The sequence below is a fragment of the Aedes aegypti genome, chromosome 1, assembly GCF_002204515.2.
Source record: "Aedes aegypti strain LVP_AGWG chromosome 1, AaegL5.0 Primary Assembly, whole genome shotgun sequence".
Classification (NCBI taxonomy): domain Eukaryota; kingdom Metazoa; phylum Arthropoda; class Insecta; order Diptera; family Culicidae; genus Aedes; species Aedes aegypti.
This window is the reverse complement of record NC_035107.1, coordinates 135,799,082-135,825,401: the sequence shown is the minus strand read 5'-3', so window position 1 is coordinate 135,825,401 and position 26,320 is coordinate 135,799,082. Positions and strand designations below refer to the sequence as shown.

The window sequence follows — 26,320 nt, the reverse complement described above, 5'->3', positions numbered from 1 at the left end:
TTTGCTGACGGATTCGCGCTTGTTTTCGTCGCCGGAGTTTTTGGAGCGTCTTGCTGGGTAGTGCTTTGTGAAGCACAAGCAGGACAGTTCGGTTTTGTGTTGTCCGATTGATTTTGCTGACGGATTCGCGCGTATTTTCGTTACCGGAAAAAATTTTTTTCCCTGTTTTGGAGCGTCTTGCTGGGTACGTATTTGGGAAGGCCCAAGCAAGACGGTTTGTTTTCGGGACGCCAAGAAGTTTCGCTGTCAGTGTCAGTTTTGTGTTCAGTCGAGAATGGATTACCAACTGGTGAGTTCGTTTCATGCTTATGATAACACTTTTTTTCTTGAAAGTGTAACTTTTATGTAATATTAAAACAAACTTTGTATGTTTCGTCACTATATGTGTCGGCATTACGCTTTTTTCTTATACAATTTCAATATACATATATTTTTCTCTTTTTGACATTATTAAAAATTATCTTTTGAATTGTTCGACATTGTGAATGTTGACGTATTTTCTAAAACTTCTACCATATCGAGACAAAATGCACAGTAATACTCATATGTAATTTTCAAACAAACTATGCATGGTTCGTCACTACAAGTGTCGGCATTATTCCTGTTTCATATAAGTTAAAATATATACATGCAATTTTCAGTTTTCGTCATCTTTTGAATTGTTCGACATTATAGATGTTGACGTATTTTTTCCAAAAAGTCGAGACAAAAATACAAAACTAGCTTTAAATACAAGTCGTATATTTCCCCCTTGTCCATGGATCGCATCACCGACCAGAGGTGACTCCCAGATCTTTTCCTCCCTCACTAATAAACACCCTTCCCGTGGTGATTGTGGAGATGCAGAGGTATTCTCGGTCTCTAGAAGCAACAATCATTACACCCTAACATTCCTTCCCCATCCCAACTGACTGTAAGGACTTGGCCGGCGCCGTTATTGATCAATAATATTAGATCTGTTAAAATTGCACTTCGAGAGTAAGCGGAAACTCCCATCCCTTATTCATTTGGATCTTACCAGTTCCGATCAATCATGGAGTAGCAACCATTGACATGTACAGTCAGTCTATGCTATGCTATGCTATTCTATGCTTCTGAAAAATCTTACCGCGTTCGGTGTTCCCGCATTTCATATTTGCGTTTCAAACGCACACTGCAATACTCATTCGCATTTAAGGGCTGTGATGGGGCCCAGATAGCCGTGTAGCGGTAAACGCGCAGCTATTCAGCATGACCATGCTGAGGGTCGTGGGTTCGAATCCCGTTGGTCGAGGATCTTTTCGTAAAGGAAATTTTCTCGATTCCCAGGGCATAGAGTATCTTCGTACCTGCCACACGATATACAAATGCAAAAATGGTCAATCGGCAAAGAAAGCTCTCAGTTCATAACTGTGGAAGTGCTCATAAGAACACTAATCTGAGAAGCAGGCTTTGTCCCAGTTGTGACGTAACGCCAGAACGAAGAAGGCTGGGACGAACTAAACTTTTTAAATTCAAAGCCCTGTATCTTTTTTCATAGCTTTTGTTTCACCCTTCAAATGTTATTGAAGTTTAAGTATATCCTTCAGCATTATTGTACCATGAATGAAGGTTACTATTCTATTTTTGACTAAACATTCTAAGAACCTCTGCCATGAGGTTCTAAACATGATTTTGTAACTGGTAAAACTTAATTTGCAACAACAATAAAAGAAGATCTCAGAACTTTTCACCTGCTTTACGATGATTTCCTCTTCCATAATCTATTTCAATGTGTCAATAATGTGGAATAATAGTGACATCCATGTTATGAGCACGAGAACTGTATTTAATAATATTAAAAAAAACAAAGTCCTGCTATTTGACCATAAACAACAAAGTTTCGGTGTACCTTTGAACAAATAATGTTTTTTGTTACCGTAAAACGGGGTATCTTTGATAATGCGGGTAACTTTGATAGAGCGGAGCCCATCACATACTAAACGAAATAAGATAATATCTGTTAATCAGTTAAGGGGCTGTCTATTAATTAAGACAATTTTGGTTTTTAGACACCCCCCCTCTCCTCATGGTAAGATTTTTTGTATGAAAATCAAAAATAATTTGTATGGTGCGTAAGAAATCTCTTAATCTCTTTTTGATATATTGTCACAGATAAACATATCTAAAAAGAGCTTTATTTACACACTTGACATATTTTTGAGACTATTACTTGTTAAATGTAAACATGATGCATTGGTTTCAAAGTTATCATTGTTTAAATTTTACAAATTAAGTTCATCACAGTTCTTAATTATGTGTGAATAATAGTCATTTGCTCATGGCAATTTAAATGTGCACGTTTACTACGAAGAGTTGCATATTTTTGACTCCAAAACGCTTTGGCTTGGATTCAATTGAATTCATTTTTATAGATTTACATTATGAAAAACCTAGTTTGGTTTTGTCGAGACAATGGTTTTGATTGAAGCTTTCAAAAATATTCGTAATTTTTCAAAACTATATATTTTAGAACCGCTTGAATATATTTATTAAAAAATGCTGAATCTGCTTATTATACTTACTACTAATAGTTTCAAATAGAAATCAATACCTCGATTTAACGTAAAGTGCTAGCAACATTTTTGTATTACTTCTAATCGACTTGCAGTCTTCAACGTAGTTGTAGTAAATGCGTTTTTTCAGAAAAAAAAAAAGATGCAAGCTTAGTGATTAATTAGGTGATTAGAATGCAATAATGCTGTGAAAATCTCAAATTCATGTGTTCATCGAAGTATTCAACAACACAGACTTGAAATAGCTCTGTGGAAGTTTATCCAAGGGATCAATGCACGAGTTCAAAAATTTGACGTTTGAGCGGTGTCGAATTCACTCGTTGCCATGGCCACGTAAATAATATGGCACCGCTCAAACCTCAATTAGTGAACTCGTGCATCGGTCCATTGAGTAGAAGCATTAACTTAAGAATGCTAATGTCGCTGCTGTTCGTGTTACCAACATCTAGTTTGCCACGAACTGACAGTGTGAGTACCGGGCCTCAAAGTGTCAGATTAATTTTCAAAACCAAAACTACAACATGGTATTGAACAAATAATGAAAACCCATAATTTAAGGTAATAATTATTAAAATCAATTTTGTGACAACAACGCTTCTAGCGTTCTACTACTAATATTTCCATTGTCCATTGACTCAATTTTTACCAAAGCTCTAAAACTTTTCATTAATAGAAGATGTATAACGGCATTTTGTTTCAAGAAATGCTAACATTGTACAGTTAAGGTGAATATAGAAGGAAGCCACACCTCAAATTTTCAAGAGCACTAGACTTGAGAACCAAACAGCGCTTCGCGTTGAAAATCTATCCCATTGGTCACCACCAGCAAGCAAGCTTACTGGTTGGTTTTCAACGCGAACTGTTGTCAGATTCTCTCGTCTTGTGCACTTGAAAATTCAAAGTTTGGCTTCCTTTTATAATCACCTTAACTATCTATCTTTTGTCAACATGAATACGAATGGAATGGTGTCTGTATGTCACAGATGCATTCATTCAAGACTACTGAAAGAAAAAGTGTATAGAAGTTTCCAAAATAGTCGAAAAACTATAGAAAACTAATCTGACAATTTTGTATGAGAGATTTCATGGCGTTTTCCAATAGCATACTTGATGGCAAGATGAAGTTTGCCGGGGTCACTAGTAACCAATATAGTAAATGAGAAGCCCAAAAGCGTGTGAAAGTCTGATTTTGGTCGGTTTTAAGTAAAATATATTTAAAAATTTACTGTTTTCAAGCTGCCTAATGGTATTTAGGAGCTTTTCCAACAGAAAAAATAACGTAATTCGTAGAATACTGGCTTGATTTTCCTGCTCCCATACAATTTTTAAAAAGAATGTAAAATCTGTTTTGTCGCCTACACCTAGGTTTCTAACCACTCAAATGTATTCTGTATAGGTGAGATATATTGTCATGAACTGCCCATAAACGCATAATTGTCCCATGTGAATAAGAAATCCAGCAAACATGGGACTGACATGCGTTTATGGGCAGTGAACGCGTTATACTTATTGATCTATTTTTTTCATATATGAAACTTAAATTTCAAAACTGTAAATCGGTTAAAAAATGGCTGAGTTATTAATAATGAAACCAGACGCCTAATTACTCTGCTTGTTACCAAAAAGACGGTTCAGTTTCAGTAACACCGTGTAATCAAGTTTTTAGTCTAGAATGGAAGTGGGTATGCGGATTTAGCATTCTTAGTCTGAGGTCAATCAAAATGACTCGTTTTGCATTACCCTACGTTAGGTCAAATACATCCAGCCAAAACAGCGGGTAATCCAAATCATTCCGTTTTGATTGACCTCAAACCGAGAAAGCCCGATCCGTGAGCACATTGGATTGAATGTGCAATAAGCAAATGAAGGAATCTCATAATGATATGACGTTCTGAGTGAGTTTGCTCGTCTAATATTACTACTACTTAATCTTCTAGTAAAAAGTGATTGATAAGTATCATTCACATAGGTACTGCAATGAGCTTGACGTGATTGCAATTGTGCGGTAGGCTTCTTCATTCAACGATGAAATTACGGATACACAATTTGCCACAAAACTTAGATTGAAATACGTAATTCCTCCACTGAGATTATTTATTTGAATGTGAATTCTATAAACACCAAGATGTAAGAGTGCCGTTGGCTATTGAATGCTATCAGACCTGAAGCACGTACTTGCAAAATTGGTAGCTTGACGTAGACCTAGCCCAAAACAGGTCATCAATGAATACCCGATTACAATGGCACATTCGAATCGCCGCAGACTTAAATTTCAAAGCTCCAAAGTGCTACTGCGCCAAATTGCGGCGAAGGCTCGGCCCGACAGTCTCAATTGATGACTAACTTAATGTCAAGACAAAAGCGGTCACCCTAAACGGGAAGACATAATTTACTCCTGCGCCGTAATCAGACATAATGGAGGAAAGTAAAGTTGCTTGACCTCACCACACACTCCTTCGCCGAGTGGTATTCATATGGATACAACTATCACGTATCATCCATTGCATCATAATATTCACGCAGCTGAAACAAATTCTTCAAACGAAATATCTAATTTCTTATATACGTCTGACAGCCTTGCGGGTACATGAGTTAATAGGGAAATTGCGAATTTCGTTATCAACATCATTACACATACTTTTACCTTCTGTCAAGATTTGAAACACATTCATCTAACTCTTGCGAATCTTCCTTCCAGCCGTCTTCCGCAACGTAATCGAGAAAGGAAAGGACTTCAATCAGGTCATCAAAATCTGGATCGGACCGAAGCTGATCGTCTTCCTGGTAGATCCACGTGATGTAGAACTGTTGCTCAGCAGTCACGTGTACATCGACAAATCTCCGGAATATCGCTTCTTCAAGCCTTGGCTGGGAAATGGACTGCTCATCAGTACAGGTATGTATGCTCTCATACTCAATTAGAGCTCTGGAAGCACTGCGGACCAAAAGCAGTAATTTACGGTCAAAAGAGAAAAATGTGCAGTTCGGCACTGGTTGGACATAGATAATATTATTATTAAATCAAACATTGATATAAAACACTAAATTTAAACTTCAAACATCTTGAATGTTTCATTTTTTTATTATTATTTAGTTATTATTCGTTGATGTTTCTTTATCATTAATTTTCTAAAAAAAATATTACTCTTTTTTACGTATTTGAACCCCCTGAGCAGAATCTCAACAGAGAATCAAAAAAGTAGATTGGAGTACACTTTTTAAATCCACCCCAATTGCTTATCTTTGACAGATACGCGTATCTCGCATGCCACTTGCAGCCTGATTCAATGTCAGTTACACGTATCCACTCAGCATACCTGTCAAAGGTAAGCAATTAGGGCGGAATTAAAAAATATTGCGATATTTTCAAATGTCATTGCAATTTGTTATTTAACTTAACTGATTGCTTGGAAGTTAACTCAGATCAGTTGAATTACTTAGTTCAAAACTCATACGTTTTGTTATTATGAACGTACATTTAAACAAATTTCATACTGGAGCCTAACATAAAATTTTCCAAAACTTAAATCTGATTCATATGCAAGTATAAATATGTATTAAAATAACACTGCTGAACTGTTTTTTAGCTCCAGCACGAAAATACCGCTAGTTACTTAATATATGATTGTTGAATCATATGAATCTATTGCGGATTTTGGAAATAACATAGCACGTCTAGTTTTTGAAATATTGGCAGTCGAAAATGCATCATTTGTCGATTTTAGTCAATTTTCTACGAGTTTACCTGCTTGACTATGGCTATGGCGATTTACTTCCTTAAATTACCACAATACTAAATTTTTATGTGATCAAGAATACTTATCAAAAAAATTTATAATATTTTTGATAATTAAAAGTTACTTTTGGACCCTTTAGAAATGTATTGTATCTTGCTACATAAAAAAAAAACAGTTTATTTTTGCAGCGACAAGTGTAATAATAAAATAGATTGAACCGAAAATTGTATAATTTAAACCAAGCTGTATCCAAAATGGAAGTTTAGGCTATTTTGCACGATTGGTAAGCTAGATTATTAAAAAGTTCGATTAATCATATAGTTTAGGTCCAAAAGAAAACACTTTATCCAATATTTTTTATTTTGTCACACCCTTTGGTTTTAACCAAAATTTTGTGTGTATTCTGTTTTCCGTATTCCATCCGAAATGTTAGATAGAAACCAACCACAGTGTTAAAAAGTGAGATAGAAACAACCCCTGTATTTTTATCGACTAAGCGAACGTAAAAGATTTTAAAAAGTGTCAAGATTCAAATCTGGACCCATTCTTAAAGTTAAAATTTAAATGTGATATAGCCGTTATTTGAGCGGGAAGAAGTCAAAGTACTAGAACGAACACGCTCTATCGTGTTTTTATCTAAAAAAAATATTTTATCAAATGTTTTAGGACCCTAGTACTGAATTCGGTTCTCATATACTTATATTATTTTTGTTACACTGTGTAATTAACCACTACACAGCGAATCATGTTTTTGTTCCACGCATCAAAATACATTCTTTTACTTAATTTAAGATCGCTGAAGCGATTGCCGTTTAAAAAAAAATGTCATAGCACGTCTGATTATTGACACACAGTGAACACTTCTTCATTGCAATTTCGTTTATAGCCATGCTTTTCAATTGCAAGACCACTCATACCAATATTTGCAATTGAAAAGCAATTAACTGCCAACTTAATATTGAACCGACAAATTTATTTGTATGCACTTTAGTGTCAATTTGACGTTGCATATGCATTGCAGTTGACGAATCTGTCTTTGTCAATTTTGATGTGAACATTTTGCAATGAACGCATGATCACTATATTCATTGTTGAAATGCGTTATTATTCGAATTCAGTCAACTTGTATGCAAGTTTACCAGCTTGTATGCTAATTTATGTGCTTAATTCACTACAGAAATCGTTTTTACGTGCTAAAGTATGCAAATCAACGAACTTTATGATACTTTCATTTTCAAAAGGTACTTCCTGCACACTAATCTTTACGGTGAATTTCACCGTAATCTCAACACTTCGGTGAAATAAAACACCGTAACTTCGTCGGAATTTAACGGATTCCGGTGATTTTGTACTGAATACTGTAAAAATTTACCGTACTCCGTTAATTTATTTTACCGAACTGTTCAGCTGGTGAGATTTCACAGGAATCCGTAAAATAATTTAAGTGTGTGATCAGTTGGAAAAGTATATCAAACCTTATAAAAAAAATTTTTTTTTGTTTTGCAGCCTCCATGTTCAAAAATTTGACAAAATCGTGCAATTTCAATTAATTTTTCAATTACATGCTCAGGAGAATGAATTACCAAAGAGTTTAATAAATAATAGTTCAAATTGCATTTCAACATCACTGAAACCAGTATTTCAAACAACTTTTACGACATGTAACATAAACCCGAGATTTGCTAAACATTTACCGAGATCTCGGTTAAAGCTTATACAGCTGTTGAATTCTCGGCAATCCGTTTACCAAGATCGATTACCAAATCTACTGCCGTTCTACGCATATTTGTCCCGCGGTCCATAAGGTTTACATAGAACATGGGACAAGTAGGCGTAGAAGGGCTATGTGTGTGTTCGAAAATGTTATATTTGTTCCGCCGTGTTATTAAACAATAATTTGATTATGTACTTAAACATTTGAATCATTTATGTCTATACACAAATTCATTTGTCACCGAATTGCTTAAGCAAAATTTCCAACTGTAGTCCACAGTGCCAAGAGACTTCCCTCTATTTAGGTACAGTACGGTGATAGAACGCTTCCTCGCGCTGATTTGCATATGCGCGCGCAAACTTGGTATGGCGCGTCTTCGTGATTGTCTCTAACACACGACGATTCTGCTCATTGCCTTTTTAACACGCAAACTAAAGTATAGCTGATCTGCATTAATTTAGAATTAATTTTCGCCGTGCTTTCGCTTGAATTTTATTGCTGTTATTTGACATTGCACGACCTCTCGGCTTCCGGTTGTCACGATAAGGCGTAAACCCTTGTTCGCATAATCGTCGATTGTCGACTGATTTCCAATGGCTGATCGATTTGCATCTATTAGGCACTGTCGTGGATCAACCGCTATCAAATTCAGGAATTGTCACGAGTATAATTGATTTTTTTACTTTCCAGGTCACAAATGGCGTCAACATCGCAAACTCATTGCTCCCACTTTCCATTTGAACGTGCTCAAGAGCTTCATCGATTTGTTCAACGAGAACTCCCGGCTGGTGGTTGAAAAGATGCACAAGGAGGCCGGCAAAACCTTCGATTGCCATGACTACATGAGCGAGTGTACCGTGGAAATCCTGCTCGGTAAGTATTGAGCTTCTCGAGAATTTTTAGCATTTCGATCACTTCCTCTATACTTCGTGTGTTACGCGCCACGGTCTGGTACTAGTTGGGCACTTTGCGAATCTTTTTTTCAAAACCGCAGATCGCCAAATAAGTTGCGCACCGATCGGTTATGCGCCGAGTTGTGGGTCATTAAAACGATTTGAATCGCTTACAAGTTAAAAACAAGAAGGTACGAACAATTTTATTCCATACGTTTTTTATCGATTAAACAATTATGCTCACCCTCCAGTTTAGGACTCGAGCCCTAAAAGTGATTCACTTCCTCGGCGAGAAATTTTGACACTTCTTTATTTACTTTTTGGCTGGCGCACAACTCGGCGCATGGGCCACCGGCGCGCAATTTGTTGGACAGTCTACGGATTTAAGTAAAGATTCGCAATAGTTTGAATCTAATAATTCGTTTCATAACTTTTCAACTACAGACAAATCTCCCTAACTCGATATTTCGTATCAAGATACCGAGTTAGAGAACCATAGTCAAAGTTGGTTTTCATGACTACCTCGATGGTCCCTTGGATCGCAGTTGCACTGGTTTTGTGTTCAGTAACTAAATATTATCGAGTTAGGGAAGTATCTAGTTACTGAATACAAAACCAGTGCAACTGCGGTCCTAGGGACCATCGAGGTAGTCATAAAAACTAACATTTACCATAGTTCTCTAACTCGATGAAATATCGAGTTAAGTAGAGTTGACAGTAGTATGATAGCTCGAAAATTGGCGCACTTTTTTTTGTAAAGCCAAGTATGCTGTTTCGCCCAAGAAAAGTAAAATATTTTGAGCATGAAATGAACAAGAAATGTTTTACATTTTACATTTTTATTTTCTATGTAAATAAAAATGGAATGGTGTTCATATGTCACGATATGGCTTAAGAACGGGCTATTGAATTTTGAAAATTCTCTTGTATATAGTTATGTTCCTGAAGTGTTTCGACGTGCTTGTGCATACAAAAAGCACAGTATATTGTGTGGGAAAGTCAAAAAACGGGAGTAAAAGGAACTATCATTTTGTACGGAACGTTTCATGGCGTTTTTCAACAGCCTACTTGATTACAAAAGAATGTTTGCCGGGACAACCTGGGACAACTAGTTTGAAATAACATTTCTCGATTACTTATTCAAATCGGCGTAAGAAACTATCATACAGTTTTGAGATAATTAACCAACAAGTATCATAACCTGTCTTCTAAAACTGTTTTAAAATGAGCAATCTTTTTAATATTTTTTCGTCGTGTACATCGTTTAAATTTTGCATACAATCAACGCGTGTTTAAAAACTAGGTAGTTTCCTGGGAGGGAGGCACAGATACTACACACGAAATATAGATCAACGTTTGTTTGAACTGCAAGAAAACTCCAGCTTGCCAACAACAATCAAGGCAGGCTTGGGGAAAATCACTAGTTATCTTTTGTTGTGTACTTTCGAACTTTCCTGACAAACATGGAAAAAGAGCCACAGTTTTCTATGCACTAAATATTCATTTTCATTGCAAAAAGTAAAACGATGCGTTTTCAATGCTTTATATTTAATCAGATTGAAAGGTGCTCACGTGACATTACTTGCATTGTGTGCATGAATTGATTTTCATTCGATTTTTGTCACTTTTGATGAAATGCGAAAATGTGTTTTAATCAGTTACGCGCTTTTTCCATGTTAGTCCAATGTTTGAGATCTGGGCTCACAGTGACAGTTCGTGACAGCGGAATCCCGGCTCACTATGACGTACAGAAATTTTGTATTGGTTTCTCCCTCCCAGGTAGTTTCTATTAATTTCCACAAAAAATATGACAAAATGATAAGCCGTTTCATTCAGTTACTTACGACGTTTTTGTACCAGTGTAAAATCGACTCAAGTAGCATTTTGTTTTGATTCGTGGATAAGTTATTTTGTCTAGTCTAGTCTGTCTAGTAGTGGTTAGGTTGCGAAAGTTGAAAATCCTACTTACGCCATTTGTGAATTCGGAAATTAAACGTTCTAATAGTGAAAAGTCGAGTTGGATTAGAGCGGAACGTGTAGAATTTCATCTGCGAGACACGTAGGATCGATAAAGTAAGTTTGTTTGCTTCTCTGACTTGAGACTGTTTGAATAAATTTTCGAGATTTCTTTTCAACTGAGTTCTACGATCAAATAAAAATGCTTCTCTTGGCCATTTCTCAATTTCCCATGCATCGAGATAGGCGAATGCTTTTCATTTCTGGTGCATAGTACCCAGAAATGGAAAATAAATGTTTCTTTCTCTATCTTTTTCAAAGTAGAACAAAAACCGTGAAAAACAAGCCATAGTTAAAGCATGATGTTTTATCCTACTATGAATCACACACTCAGTTTAACTTGGATATTTCCACTTAATATTGTCTATTTTATAATACCTACAAGGTTTACTCCATAAGCTCTACTAGGGTTCATTGCAAGATTTCTATCAGAACTACTTAGTTGAATTGAAAATACTTGGCAAAGTATTCATCACAGAACTCACGCAAGGATTTATTCATAAATTCTATTAAAGTAATTCGTCTCTGATTCTATTTTAGGAATTCCTTCCAGAATTATTCAACCAGAGCATTTTTTCCATTAGTTTTTCCATATTTTCCCTAAGCATTCAATCAGGAGTTCCTCCAAGAGTTTATCTATAAATTTCACCAATGATTTTTCCATGAATTCATTAGAGACTCCGCTCAGAATATCTCGAAGACTTTATAGGAGCATCACTTCTTGACTTCTTCCACAGGTATGTAATACGTTCATCAAGGGGTGCTTGCAAAAATCTAATGAACACATTAACTGTTAATAGGGATACCTACAAGATTTTCTCATGAAATTCCAGAAATGACTTCTGCAAATTTTTTAAGGATATTCCTGCTGATTTTTTTCAGGTTTTACTAGAATTTTATCAAGGATTCTATGTAGAAGGATTTTTTTGAGAGATTTTTTTTTAAAAAATTGTTCAAGATTTTGATTTCTCTTACGAATAATCAAGTATTTCTTCAAGCAAAAATTTCTTAAATTGTTTTCAATAATTTTACTAAGAATTATTGTCAGGAGGATCCTACAGAATTGTTGGCAGTATTGCTGCAGCAAAATCTAAATTGAAAAATAACGCCTATGCTACTCCATGTCAAATGATACACAAATGACTACAATGCACTAGGAGACGTTGTTGTATAACATACACATGCCCATGGATATTATTTTACAAAATTCTTCCAGAGATTGCTTTTAACACAAATGCCTCTAAGTAATTCTTTGAGAATTCATTCAAAAATTCCTCAAATTATACATCCAGTGAATAGTAAAACTCAAGCGTTTTCCATATTTTAAATTCCATCAGGGATTCCTTTAGAAATGTCTATGGTTTTGAGTAGATTTCTCCATGTATTACTGCTGAAGCTTTATAGGTTCTTCTCATATTTCTTCGGAATTTCCATTTTTTTTTTCAATTTTTTCCTCTAATAATTCTCTCAATAAATTTTCCGGAGAGTTCTGAAAATAAATCTACAGATATTCCTCCAGCTATTCTTTAATGAATTTCTCAAGATAGTCCTGAAAAAAAATCTTCCAATATTCCTGCAGCTGTTCTGTAATGATTTTTTTCCAGTTAAGCTTCCCCATATTTCTTAGGGTAAATTCTCTCAAAAATCCTGTAAAAAAATTCTTCAGAATCTCTCATAATTTCTACAACAACTATTTCTAGAATTTTGTCAAAATTACTTCATAGCGTGAGGAAATACTGTAGGAACTCATCCAGGGGACTTCAGGAATTCTCATATGATTTTTCCCGGTGTTTTTCCTGGATTTTTTCAAAATTTGCTCTGCATAACACCTTCTAGCGCAATATTGAACAACGGACAAAAAAGATCGCCCGAAATCGTCAGACAATTTTGCACACCATCAATCGTAGCTCTAATCGATTCTATCCCTTCAGACCGAATGTCGTTAGGCTCAAGGTCATTAGACTAAATACCGTTAGGCCGAAAAGGTTATTAGGCCAAAAGGGTCATTAGTCCGAAAATGGTTGATATATCTGTTACCTGTATTACTTTGGAGCCCACAATATCTGCTGTGCAATATAAATAAAAATAACAGCCTTTGTTTAGTAGAAGGAAATACACTGAAAAGCCTGTGTTAGTCTTTTGAAACAATAGTTATTATTTTTCACCTTAAAAAGTCATAAGTTATTATGGCCTAACGACCCTTTCGGCTTAATACTCCTAACCCATTGTTAGGAGTTTTGGCAAAGGCTATCTGTATTAACTTGGAGCCCACAACACCCGTTGTGAAATACATCTAGAAAGAACAGCCTTGGTTTAAAAGAAGAAAATGGCTGATAGAAGTGTTAGCCATTTCAAACAGTAGTGTGTACTTTTCACCCTAAACAGTCAAATGTCATTTCGGCCCAACGATCCTTTCGGTCTAATAATCTTTTCGGCCTAACGGCCTTGGGAGTACGTCACATAGGCGTACTGGAATGCACGCCTGAAATCTTCAGACAATTTTGCACACCATCCATCTTCACTCTGATCAGTATTGTGAGCTTACCGGCAAAGCTATTCTCGTCCCGTACGAGGGCATGTATGTCACTTTGAAATCGGTGTAAAGCGGAGCCTTTAGTCTAAAGGCTACCCCAAATCGACGCGATTATTTTCAGCGACAGCGACGAAAAATCGCCGTGAATTCGTCAATGTTTCGCAGCATGCACAATTTTATGAACGTGCCTAAACCACGGCGACGCAATTTCGCGGTAATTTTCATCGCGTTGGTTTAGATAGTTTCATAAAAGAGTGCTTGCAGCGAAACAACGATGAGATCGCGGCGATTTTTCGTTACTGTCGCTGAAAAAATCGCTTTGATTTGGTGAAACCTTATAGCGTTTATTTACGGAGTTAGCATGCACAGTTGATAGATACCGATGAATCCTCTGCATATCCACAGTTGCTATGGAGAATAGTTCGGATTAGTGATATGTAATAGAATAGAGATAGCGTTCCATACAGGGAATTTAATGTATTATCATTATATCGGAGAAAAATGCGTGAAATGCTTGATTCATGCATTTAGTTAACATCTAAACAGATAACAATGAATCAACAATTTTACGCCACTATACTCGGTTCATGACCGCATCTCTCCATCCTCGGTTCTGCCCCACGCTCGCCAAATCGATGCACACTTGATCCGCCCACCTAGCTCGCTGCGCTCCGCTCCTTCGCCTTCGCCACGCAAACGCCTTCGCCGCCACACACCGTTTTTCTGCACACCACCAAAGATCATCCTAAGCACCCGACGTTCGAAGACTCCAAGTGCTTGCAAGTCCTCCTCGAGCATCGTCATGCCCGTAGAAGACTACCGGCCTTATGAGCGTTTTGTACATGGTACATTTGGTGCGGGCGTGAATCTTTTTTGACCGCAGCTTTTTGTGGATGCCATAGTAGGCCCGACTTCCACTGATGGTGCGCCTCCGTATTTCATGACTAACGTTATTGTCAGCCGTCATCGAGGATCCAAGGTAGGCGAACTCGTCGACCACCTCGAACGTATCCCCGTCTATCGTAACCATCGTAACACTGCTACCTAGGCGAGCCCTGTCCGCTCGGCCCCACCAGCAAGCAAGTACTTTGATCAACTTTTGCTGCCTCGCGTTTCAGGCAAGTGTACAGGTCTGCCACCTTTTAAAATGTTCGGCCGACAATGTCCATATCATCCGCGAAGCAAACAAATTGACTGGATCTCGTAATAATCGTACCCCGGCTGCTATGCTCGGCTCTCCTCATTACACCTTCTAGCGCAATATTGAACAACAGGCACGAAAGTTCATCACTTTGTCGTAGTCCCCGGCGGGATCCAAACGAACTGGAGTATTCGTCTGAAACCTTCACACAATTTTGCACACCTTCCATTGTCGCTCTTATCAGTCTCGTGAGCTTCCCGGGAAAGCTGTTCTCATCCATGATTTTCCATAGCTCTACGTGGTCAATGTTATCGTATGCCGCCTTTAAATCGATGAAAAGGTGATGCGTTGGGACCTGGTATTCACGACATTTTTGGAGGATTTGCCGTACTGTAAAGATCTGGTCCGTTGTCGATCGGCCGTCAACGAAGCCGGCTTGATAACTTCCCACGAACTCTTTTACTACAGACAACGGACGACGGAAGATGATCTGGAATAATACTTTGTAGGTCGCATTTAGAATGGTGATCGCTCGGAAGTTCTCACAATCTAACTTGTCGCCTTTCTTGTAGATGAGGCATATTACCCCTTCCTTCCACTCCTCCGGTAGCTGTTCTGTTTCCCAGATTGTGCCTATCAGCCGATGCACAGAATTGGCCAGCCTCTCCGGGACCATCTTTATGAGTTCAGCTCCGATACCATCCTTACCAGCAGCTTTATTGTTCTTGAGCTGGTGAATGGCATTCTTGAAGAGCTTGAATACACTACGAATCAACGGTAGAAAACTATTAACTATTAACTATGAATTTAACGGTAAAGAATGACATCAATCCAGAAATTCCGACGTCGTTTACCGCACGAGACTAGAGATGCAAATATATTGTCTCCTGGAAATTTACTATCAATTAAAACACGTCTGATAGTTCTACTAAGCAATTACTAGCCACTAGTGACACTTGATTATTGTTTACCACCCCTGCCTCCAGTTCTAAAAATCCTCCATTACGCAAGTATGAGCTAAAAAGCTTCAATCCAGCCGCTGGACCTTTCCATGGAAGTACTCCGTACAGCACTTCGCTGGAAGTAATTAAGAATATTCATTTCTTATTTATGATTTGTCGTGTATACTAAGTTTGCATGATCGATTAACAACGATGGATGTTAGAAGGTGACATGCGAACCATGTGCATCGCGGATTTCAGCAAATCCACACGCCTTTAATAGCCATTGGCAAGGCCTACGGTTAGAATTTTTTTACAATTGCCTATCAAGTCTAAGTTGCATAATTTTTCCACGGATTTGCCGAGGTTCGCCTGCAGCTCTTTCCATATTCTTTTGGCGCACTGCATATAGAACGACAAACAACCATGTGCGCAAATGGCAGGCAGGCTGGCAGGCAGAGCCAAACCAAATGAAAACTCGTTTTTCTTCTCGAGACACTTATTCACTTTCTGTCGCAATCAGCTGTGCGTTTGAAAAGTGGTTGGCTTTTTTTCTCAGTCATGGGGAACACGCGACGACGGCGACCATCACCGCAGTTCTGGGGACAGGACTGGTTTACATATGGACGACGTCAAGTCTGGTCTGGCTTATCCACCAACGCGCACAATGGGCGATCAGGGAGACATAAAATTGAAAAATTTTCTTGTTCTGATAGGTTTTTCTTGCTCATAATTCCATAGTAAATACTTCTATTAGGATATTCCTGAAATCGGGCGAGATCTTTTGATATTTTGTTGATACAGTATGCCAAAGTTAGAGTTTTTAAGAAAAAGAGAAAATTCAATGCAAACACTAGGTATTAAAGTGGCCTTCCTTAGCCGAGTGGTTAGAGTCCGCGGCTATAAAGCAAAGCCATGCTGAAGGGTCTGGGTTTGATTCCCGGTCTGTCCAGGATCTTTTCGTAATGGAAATTTCCTTGACTTCCCTGATAATGGGACTGTCTACTAAGGGAACACCCACTCTATCACAAAACTCATTAATAAGACATAAGACGACAAAACTGTTTTTGGCCACCAGTCTATAAGAAAACTGCCCATAGTGACGCGTCGGCGCCGCCGCCACCAATGCATTTCTGCATGCCGCGAGATGCCTTTCCTTATGCAATTTCTTCTGCTTCTTCTTGTCGTTCACGTGTTTCCAATGCCGCTGTCGCAATGGAAAATCGAAATTGGCGTCGATAATCGGTTCCCTTTTGCTTTTAATTACAACGACGTCGAGCCCATATGGGCAATTTGGCGAACGTGTCTGAGGCAATCTGTGTGTAACTTTGTCAATGTTTCAGAGACAGGTTCAGGCGGCACTGGAAGCGGTTCAGATGCCGTGTTTGATGAATGAATATCTCAACATCGGTTATGGTCATTTCCCTGCTTAGTCCGTTGGCAAATAGTTGCCGTTACTCCGACCAGTTTCAGAACAAGTCGTTGGTCTTGAGCGACCCACATCGGTAATTATGGTGAACTGAGCCTTTCCATATTCATTAGGATGTACATAATTAGTGATCTTATCCGTTTGATAATTTATCTATTCGGAAAACATTGATCAGTTTAATTCTTCTGAAATGAAACTGAAATTTTCCATCACTTGAATCATAATACCCACTGAACAAAATTGAAGTTTTCCACTATCTTTCGTGAAGTTCTGCCACAGTTGAAAAGTTTTAGCTACATATCACAAAAATTGTTTATTTTATATCCCCCTTTTCCCAATTCCTCTCAATTAGTACGAGTGTTTTCAAATTTGTATATAGATTGTCATTGGCATGGCTAGGATTTTTTTTCTGAAGGTGACCCAGCGTATTTTAGTGTTAGAGATGTTTGAAAATTTAATATTTTATGTAAAGGTTTGGCTATTGTACATTCTGTGTTTTCCGTGGATTTATTGGTTAGTCTCACATCGTACAGGAATTTTTAGCAATAATTCTTTCAAGATTATTTTAAGAAACGCTTTTTTTTGTGATTTGTTTGCAAATGTCTTAAGAAACTTAGAAGTTCAAAGAATTTTCCTGAAAATCTAGGAAGTACATATTCTGCAGGCATTCTACTCAGAGTTTCTTAACAGGTAACACCGTAGATTATTCAGAAAATTATCCAATAATGCCTACAATCAGCAGTGATGCATTTGAACGCATTCAGTTCGCGTTCCAGTTCAATTTTCAGAACGGAGTGATCAAGTAGGCTTGCTCCGTGTTCAGTTCGAAAATTTGAACGCTAGAGAGCAGAAAATTGAACGCAGACGGGTTTGCCAGATTTCACGTCATCTTAACGTGCCAAAGTTGTTTTGAAGGTGCTCAAAGCAAGAAATGCTATGTTTATTATAATTGAATTCAACTTATAATCAATTCATGAAATATTTTCCAGGCATAAACCTAAACCCATGCTTTGATTGCCATTGTAATACACTGCGATCTGAACGGGCCGTTCAAGAGCAGCGACAGGCTCTGGCTCGAGAGTTCAATGTTTACTGCGTTCTCGTGCAAAATTTGAACGCGCTCCGTTCATTTTTGGCTCGCTTTCAGTTCAAAATGCATCACTGACAATCAGTTTTCAATTGATGCAGATACTTCCTGGCATTTCTCTATAATTCTCTGCAGATAATCTTACAGGATGGTACATGGAATTCAATTAGTTATATTTCGATTGCATTTCTCCAAAAATATCTCAAGAGATAATTCTATGAATTTCTTCAGAGATTCTTCCATTTATCGCTTCAGAAAAAAAATATAAGAAATTCTCAAAGAACACTGTTAGCTATTCTTTCGAACGTATGTCCAAGAATTCTTCCAGATTTTTCTTTAAATTCAGATTTGTATAGGAAATTTCCTTGCCATTGACTCATGCTGAATTTTTCATTAGAAAGAGAGTTTATTGAAGGAATTCCACTATTTAACTGAGCGATCCTCCATAAATTTAATATTGGAATCCAACAGGAATTTATCCTTTTATTGCATTTATTTCTTCAAGAACCTTTTCGAGATTTCCACCAAAACTTTCTTAACCTTCGGGCTGTAGCGCTGTTGTATTTTGTACAACAGTTATAATTTATGTGCTTTAATTTTTCAACAAAGACACCAAACCAAAATGTATTCGAGAGTTTTTATTTACAGTATGATCCTTCGCAGCATAAAACTTTTGATTTTGGGGATTCTGGCCATTTAGAAAGATGGCGTTTCTGGCAAAGCTGTTCAGTAGTTCAAGGGCTATCATTATTCTAGTCAATCTCGAATTTCAAGGCTTAAACGAAGATAGTCTTTGAGCTACTGAACAACTCTCCCGAAGACACCATCTTTCTATATGGTTGGGCTCCTGAAATATTAGCAAAACAAATGTTTCATGCTCACTAGCGCTGCCTGGTAGCAAAATTTTGAATCAATCAGCCTGAACAATGATAGTCCTTGAATTACTGAACAACTTTGTCGAAGACGCCATCTTTCTAAGTGGTCGAGATCCTGAGAGGTCAGGATCTATATTTAATTTAGATCGCTAGTTGAACCAGAAAAGCCAAGGGTGTTTTACAAAGTACAGTTACAAAAAATCGCGTTACAGCCGGAAGGTTATAATATTTCTTAACAAATCTATTTCAATAACCCACTCTTCAAAACTAAGAGATTTTTATAAAGCGCTTTCTCAATTACTTTTTGTTGTATTATCCAGGAATTTGCTTTCGAAGAAACCGTTCATAAATATGCCTGGATTTTTTTACAATTCTCTCTGGGATTTCCACAGGACTAATGATTGAAAATGGACTAACGAAAAGACAAACAAACATGTTTTAAATTTGAAATTATTTAGAACGTTTTTAATTCGATTTTCTAGAGAAAACTCTTGTCTTTATTATTTCTGGAAAAGTATCTACAGATAACCTACAAAAGTATGCCTACACACTTAAAATAAATCGCAGTATCCTGTGAAATAAATCACTGAATATGAACTGTTAACAATAAAAACACAGATTTTCCTGTGAAATCTACTATTTTACCGACAAAATCCGTGAAATCAGCTATTTTACCGGAGAAAATCGATGAAATCTACTATTTTACCGAAAAAAAAAATCCGTGAAACAAACCATTTTACTGTAACCCTGTAAAATACTAACGAGCAGTTCGGTAAAAGCATTTTTTTCACCGAACTGCTGTGAAATCCTGTGACAGCCGCTCTGGCAGGCATGAACTTCCTTTTGTTTCAGTTTTTGCACACCACTAACAAGCAGTGAAAGCTGGTTTAGTTTTAGCAAACCTGCTTCCTGATTGGTAGGTCAGGAGTTCAATTCCCGGTCGAACCATTTTCTTGTTTTTCTTTATGATTTTGTTCAACTATTTTACAGATTGTTCGGTGATTTTTCACCGAACCTTTAGCTGTTGAGATTACGGTGAAATTTCACCGTAATCCGTAATTTTGCTCTCATTAAGTAAGTGCTACATCAACATTTCTTTCCCCTATCCCAAGTTACGGTAAAGATGGGCGTGGCCGGGAATAGTGATATTCATGCTTTTAGTATTCTTGTTTATGATTTGAACAAGGCATACTCCCCTGCCTTGTTCCTGAAAGTAGTCAGGATGAGATTATTAAAAAGAAACATGTACATAGTACGTATATAATCTACGAAGTATACCGTAACTACGCTAACGCTACGCTAACAGTAAATCAATAAACATTGAATTCAAAAATATGATGAAATCTTGTCAGAATGATTGAAGATTTCTCACGGAATTTGTGAAAGCACTTAAGCACTAATAGCGTTAGATTTGTGGTGACATTCTAGCCCATAGGTTCCCAAACTTTCCGGATGCACCATCCCTTAACCCCGTGTTTTGCGACACAATAGACAAAAAAATAATTAGTTGAAAGTTTTCTGCAGTACAAAGCTATGATTTTTCAATGTTTTATTATATCTCCGCGTACTTTCTCAAAATAGACCAAAAGTTGGATATACATCAAATGAAGATGAATCAAAATTTATATCTAAACTAGTGGTCCCGGCAAACTTCGTCTTGCCATCAAATTGGCTGTTGTAAAACGTCATGTAATCCCCCATATAAAATGACAAATTAGTCTTCTCCGGTTTTCTCGATTATTCCGGAGACTTTCCCAAACTTTTTTTGTCACACGAACACGTCGCATCTCTTGCCGTATGCAACTGTGAAAAACTGACGCCACTCCGTTCATCCGTTCTCAACTTATTTCGTGACATACAAACACCACTCCATTTTTATTTATATAGACAGAAGATATATTAATATTCTTCACATTTTCTGTATTTTGAAGTAAATTAAGATTTATCGATGAAAACTGAAGATTTTTTGGAGGATATTTCTGCCAAATCAATTAAATGAATTGTTTGAAACAGGCTGCAAATTCTTCGAAAAAAAAAATACAGACAACTAAAATGTTATGAAAGTGTTGTGAATTCTTTATACGTAGTTCAACCGAGAGCAATTTTTGAAGTTGTTGGAAATTGTTTGATTATTTTACTATCACTATCGATGAATTTTGGCGAATTTCCAGCAAAATAGACTAAAATTTGGAAATATTATTCGATATATCGCATGATCAGGAAGCTCTTTGACAGTGCTTCTATGGAAATGACAGCCACGTGTTTGCACCGGTGTAAACAAACGCATCGACGGATCTGTCATATGAAAAGGCCTGAACCAGAGACGGATAGAGACATAGTAGTCGGGTTCAGAACTTCTAGTACTTCATTTGATCCCTTGGTACTGCAAAAGGTACCCAAGTTTGGCAGATCTAGATTTTGCTCTATTACTTTATGTGCCATAAAATGTTAAGCAACTGTTAGGAATATGGAGGTCTATATTTCGTCTTTGCCTAAATTGGAACCTCTTTATGGGAACTTTTGTTTCCATTCTTTAAATTAAACTATTTTTTTTAACAATTCAGTCTTGGTGATTATTGTTACAGTACGAATATTATATTTTTTCTAGTACAATATTGAAAGAGTTATGAAGTACGAGTTCTAGTAGCACCTAAGCGAGTAATCGAAGTATGTTTTGTGGTTCGATGGAATTTCTTTCCAGTTTTCGATGGAGTTTCTTGAGGGCGTTTCCAAAAAAATGCTCTCACGGGAAGATTTGTAAGGGACCATTTTACTGAACTCTGCCATTTATCGAGGTGAAATCTTACTACATTTGAATCGGTTTTCTTACTGGATTTTTTCTTTCCAAGTAGGGTAAAAGCACCAGGTTTGGCCAGCCTAAGAGAGAATGTCAATAAAAATTATATGAGAAGCCGTATTTTATTAGTATCAAATTAGGAGTACCCAGCTCAAATATGGTGTATAGGAGTTGAAATTATAAGGAAAATGATTTATTTCGCTTATGTTTTGAATCAATTCGGACGTGTAAATGAATGTAACACTATCATGTGAACGTGATCTACTGAACACAAAAGGTTTCATGCTGATCGGCTATGTAAAACGGTGTATAATCTACTATGGCTACAATATGCGTCTTGAGAAAATGTCTTGTGGGACCATTTTCCCAGAAAACTTGTGAGATAATTTCACTAAAAATCTGTATGATAGAATATTGAATATGGATCTTATTATCAGAAGTCAGTTTTAAATCGCTTTCAAACTATCATATGTGTAATTTTGATCCAGCACCAGGATACTTTTTGATATGGGTTTTGTACTAACCATTCAGGGGAATGGATTTCTGGGGAATGGCGTTCTGGGAAATGTCATTCTGGAGAATGGATATCTGGGAAATGTCGAACAATCGAATGCGGGAATATTTCTGGAAAAAATCTACCTAAAAAAATATAAAAAGAGGAATTTCTGGCGGATGTTTTAAAACTGTTTCACAAAATTCTTTGAGGGGTTTTCAGAATAACTTCCTGAAGATGCTGTATTACGAGAACCAAAATAATTTTGGTATGAAATAACAGCCGGAAAACAAAACATCAGAAAAGTATTTTATATTATCAGGGGTCAAATTCTGATAAAATTGAGAGTATCTCTCACTTATCGCTCGCTGTAACAATAATGACACATCATGAGTGTCTGTTTATCGTCTACCGCTACAGCTCTGATTGTACCGAGGAGATAACAGTACATGATAAGACCCATCTAAACAAGCTCCAAGCCTGGGGGCACCATTGCTATAGGATTTCGGGGATTGTTTATCATGCCATTAAAGTGAAACAGCATCGCTCTCTCTTTGGGGCCCTCTCGCAGCTGCTTTTTATCAAGCTTGTTACAACTTGCGAATCATTGTCGGTCATGGACCGATACAAATGCGATGTTTTTTTTCGCTCGCTTTGATCGTGCGTCGAAATCAATTCAGCATTTTTTTTTATAAAGGTTTATCTGCATAATCAGCTCTCTTTGCGTTATTGCACAAAACTTCTTTTCTATTTTTTCGTAACATATTTTTGTGCTGTGGAATGAAGAGTCACTACGTTATGCTTCATTAACAAGAAATATTACAAATTTATCTAATTCAGTGGAGTTATTTGCGAAAGAGATGATCGATAAGGAGAAATCTCTCATGTCAGTTAGGCCCTATTGAAGTAACAGTGTAGAATTGTAAAAAAAAATCTGCAATGCCTGTACTTTATTCTTTTTGAACTGCCACCCATAAGATTGTTCTGCATGACTAAGCTTATTCCATATATATTTTTCTTATTTCGTATCCAATATTATGATAAATTTCTGGGAAAGGGGGCTGGTCCCCCTGATAAACTTAACAAGCCCTTCCACCCTGATATTTCATGAACTCATCGTAGTCTCAGTTATGGTTCAAAACTTGTCTTACTCCAAATAAACCAATTTTTTGATTGTATATTTTTACTATCTTTCTTCTTTTTCCACAGAAACCGCCATGGGAGTTTCCAAGAAAACTCAGGACCAATCCGGATTCGATTACGCCATGGCTGTAATGAAGATGTGCGACATCCTGCATCTGCGTCATCGTAAGATGTGGCTCTACCCGGACCTCTTCTTCAACATGTCCCAGTATGCCAAGCGTCAGGTTAAACTCCTGGACACCATCCACAGCTTGACCCGCAAGGTCATCCGTAACAAGAAGGCCGCCTTTGCTACCGGAACACGAGGATCGCTGGCCACAACTTCCATCAAGACGGCTGAATTTGAAAAACCGAAATCCAACATCAACACCAATAGCGTGGAAGGACTATCGTTTGGTCAGTCGGCTAATCTGAAGGATGATTTGGACGTCGATGAAAATGATGTCGGAGAGAAGAAGCGATTGGCATTCCTTGATCTGCTGTTAGAAAGCGCAGAAAACGGTGCTTTGATCTCGGATGAAGAAATCAAAAATCAAGTCGACACTATTATGTTTGAAGGACACGACACGACTGCAGCCGGAAGTAGCTTCTTCCTTTCGATGATGGGTATCCACCAGCACATTCAAGACAAAGTCATCCAAGAATTGGACGACATTTTCGGAGACTCGGATCGACCGGCTACCTTCCAGGATACTTTGGAGATGAAATATCTTGAGCGATGCTTGATGGAAACGCTGCGAATGTATCCTCCAGTACCAATTATTGCAAGATCTCTGAAACAGGACTTGAAGCTGGCATCCAGCGATTTAGTTGTACCATCTGGCGCCACTATCGTCGTCGCTACATACAAATTGCATCGACTTGAAACAATCTACCCGAATCCCAATGTGTTTGATCCCGACAACTTCCTCCCTGAAAGACAGGCCAACCGCCACTATTATGCATTCGTTCCATTCTCAGCCGGACCCAGAAGTTGTGTTGGTAAGTTACTCAATTTAAGCAACTATCTAAGTTTTTCATTAACAATTTACATTTTTCTTTCGAAAACCAGGTCGCAAGTACGCTATGCTGAAGCTGAAGGTCATCCTTTCCACCATTTTGCGAAACTTCCGCGTCATCTCAGACCTCAAAGAAGAAGACTTCAAACTACAGGCTGATATCATTCTGAAACGAGAGGAAGGCTTCCAGATCCGCCTGGAGCCCCGCCAACGCAAACCAAAAGCAGCGAAAGCCTGAAACAACAAAAAAACAAAAGTGCATCATTAAGAGTTAATGTAATGTAAAGAAAATCAAAACTTAAACGCTCCGGGACACCAAAAACCTGGAACATTCAGAGCGGCGTATGATGTCTATACTATGATACATGATATACTACGGCGCATTCATTTTTGATAGATACGATAATTGAACAGAATTACATGATTGCATGTAAGAACCTAATCGATGGATTAGTTCACGATACGTAAGGGGAATTGAACTTATTATATTGAATATTAGAATATACACTTTGCTGAAGCTTGTATGTGTGTGATTTAATACAAACGGAAAAATAAATATAAACTCAAATATTACACATTTTATCTATTGTAAACATATCCATCTGCCTGAACTAGTATTGGCTAAAGAAGTCCTTGCTCCAAAAAGTTATATCAATTGAAAAATCTAGGTCTCGAAGCCAACCTAAGTATTGTAAAATACTTGATTAACTTTAGCATTGAATCAATCAATCAAACTCCGGGCCGTAACCAACCTTCACCCCGTGGCCGAGGCAAACAAAAACGAAAGTGACGGCTTTAATATTAGATTCCAGATCTAGTTCCTAAAAAAGGCATCAGATACTCGTGAATGTTCCTGTGGCCGGAGTTATTCAGGAGGGTCACTGGCCAGGACGGCTGATATTCAACATTATAAATGAAGAGTATTGGACCATTTAGAATGTACTGGATGTGGCCTAACTTACCTTACCAGTCAGGCTAAGGCCTGGGTGGCCTCTGCCGTAGGAGACATCTTCATTCGACTCAGTCCATGGCTGCATATCGCCAGTAACGTTTTCTGCGAAGGATCCGCAGATCGTCCTCTGCTTGATCGACCCATCTTGCTAGCTGCGCATCACGTCGTCTTGTGCCGGTCAGATTGTTTTCAAGAACCAGTTTTCATCGGGTTGTTATCCGACATTCCCATTACATGCACAGCCCACCAGTGTGCAACAATATCAATGTCGTCGGCGAAACTAAGTAGCTGAAAGACCTTTCTGAAGATCGTGCCACTCATGTCCACCCCGTTCTTCTTATCTCACCCTCTAACGTAATATTGAACAGCACAGGACTCGAGAGTCTCCCTGATACTCGGACCACGTACATCAGTCGCTCCATCGTCGCCTTGATCACTGTTATCAGTTTGTCCGGAAAACCGTATTCGTGCATAATCTGCCATAACTTTTCTCGTTCAATTGTATCATAGGCCGATTTAAAATCGATGAACAAATGGTGTGTGGTGTTACCTCTGAGATAGGTCCCAATATTAATTTTCTTCTTTTTCTTACGTAAATATTTATTCTTTGTTTATATTTTGTCTTTTTTTGTAAATAATTATCCCCTTACTATAAAAGTTGTAAATACTTGTATATAACTATTCCCTTACTATAAAATATGAAATCTGTAAATAAAATTTGAATTCAAATTCCCTCCCATAAAACCCTACATCGTCATTCCTTCCTCCTTGCACTAAAATAACATGGCGCGCATTACCAACTGCGTAAAAACAAACCGCTCCCGGGAAATGTTCCGCGGACATAGATTTTGCAGCATCATAAAATTGCTTAAAAGCCAATGTTGGTGAAGGCAAAAGCCTCTTTTCGGAACAAAGTTTCAAGTGTTGTGCGACGCGAGTGGTCCAAAGTTACAGCCCTCGCGGGGTTTTGACCAGTGATAATTGTGCCGATTAATCAGCCCTGGAACGTACCGACGAAACCGCCTACCACCCCTCAA

The 26,320-nt window shown here is 37.7% G+C and overlaps 1 protein-coding gene across 1 annotated transcript in view; it reads left to right on the top strand.

Annotated features, from left to right (window-relative positions):
* LOC5564064 (cytochrome P450 4g15) overlaps nt 1-24,893 on the top strand; it is a 33,689-nt gene extending 8,796 nt beyond the window's left edge. The window contains exons 2-5 of the mRNA XM_001648326.3: nt 5,233-5,430; nt 8,676-8,858; nt 23,400-24,314; nt 24,385-24,893. Of these exons, the coding sequence (XP_001648376.1) occupies nt 5,233-5,430; nt 8,676-8,858; nt 23,400-24,314; nt 24,385-24,569 (1,481 nt within the window). The 3' untranslated portion in view covers nt 24,570-24,893. The remainder of the gene's footprint in view (nt 1-5,232; nt 5,431-8,675; nt 8,859-23,399; nt 24,315-24,384) is intronic.
* The last annotated feature ends 1,427 nt before the right edge of the window (nt 24,894-26,320 follow it).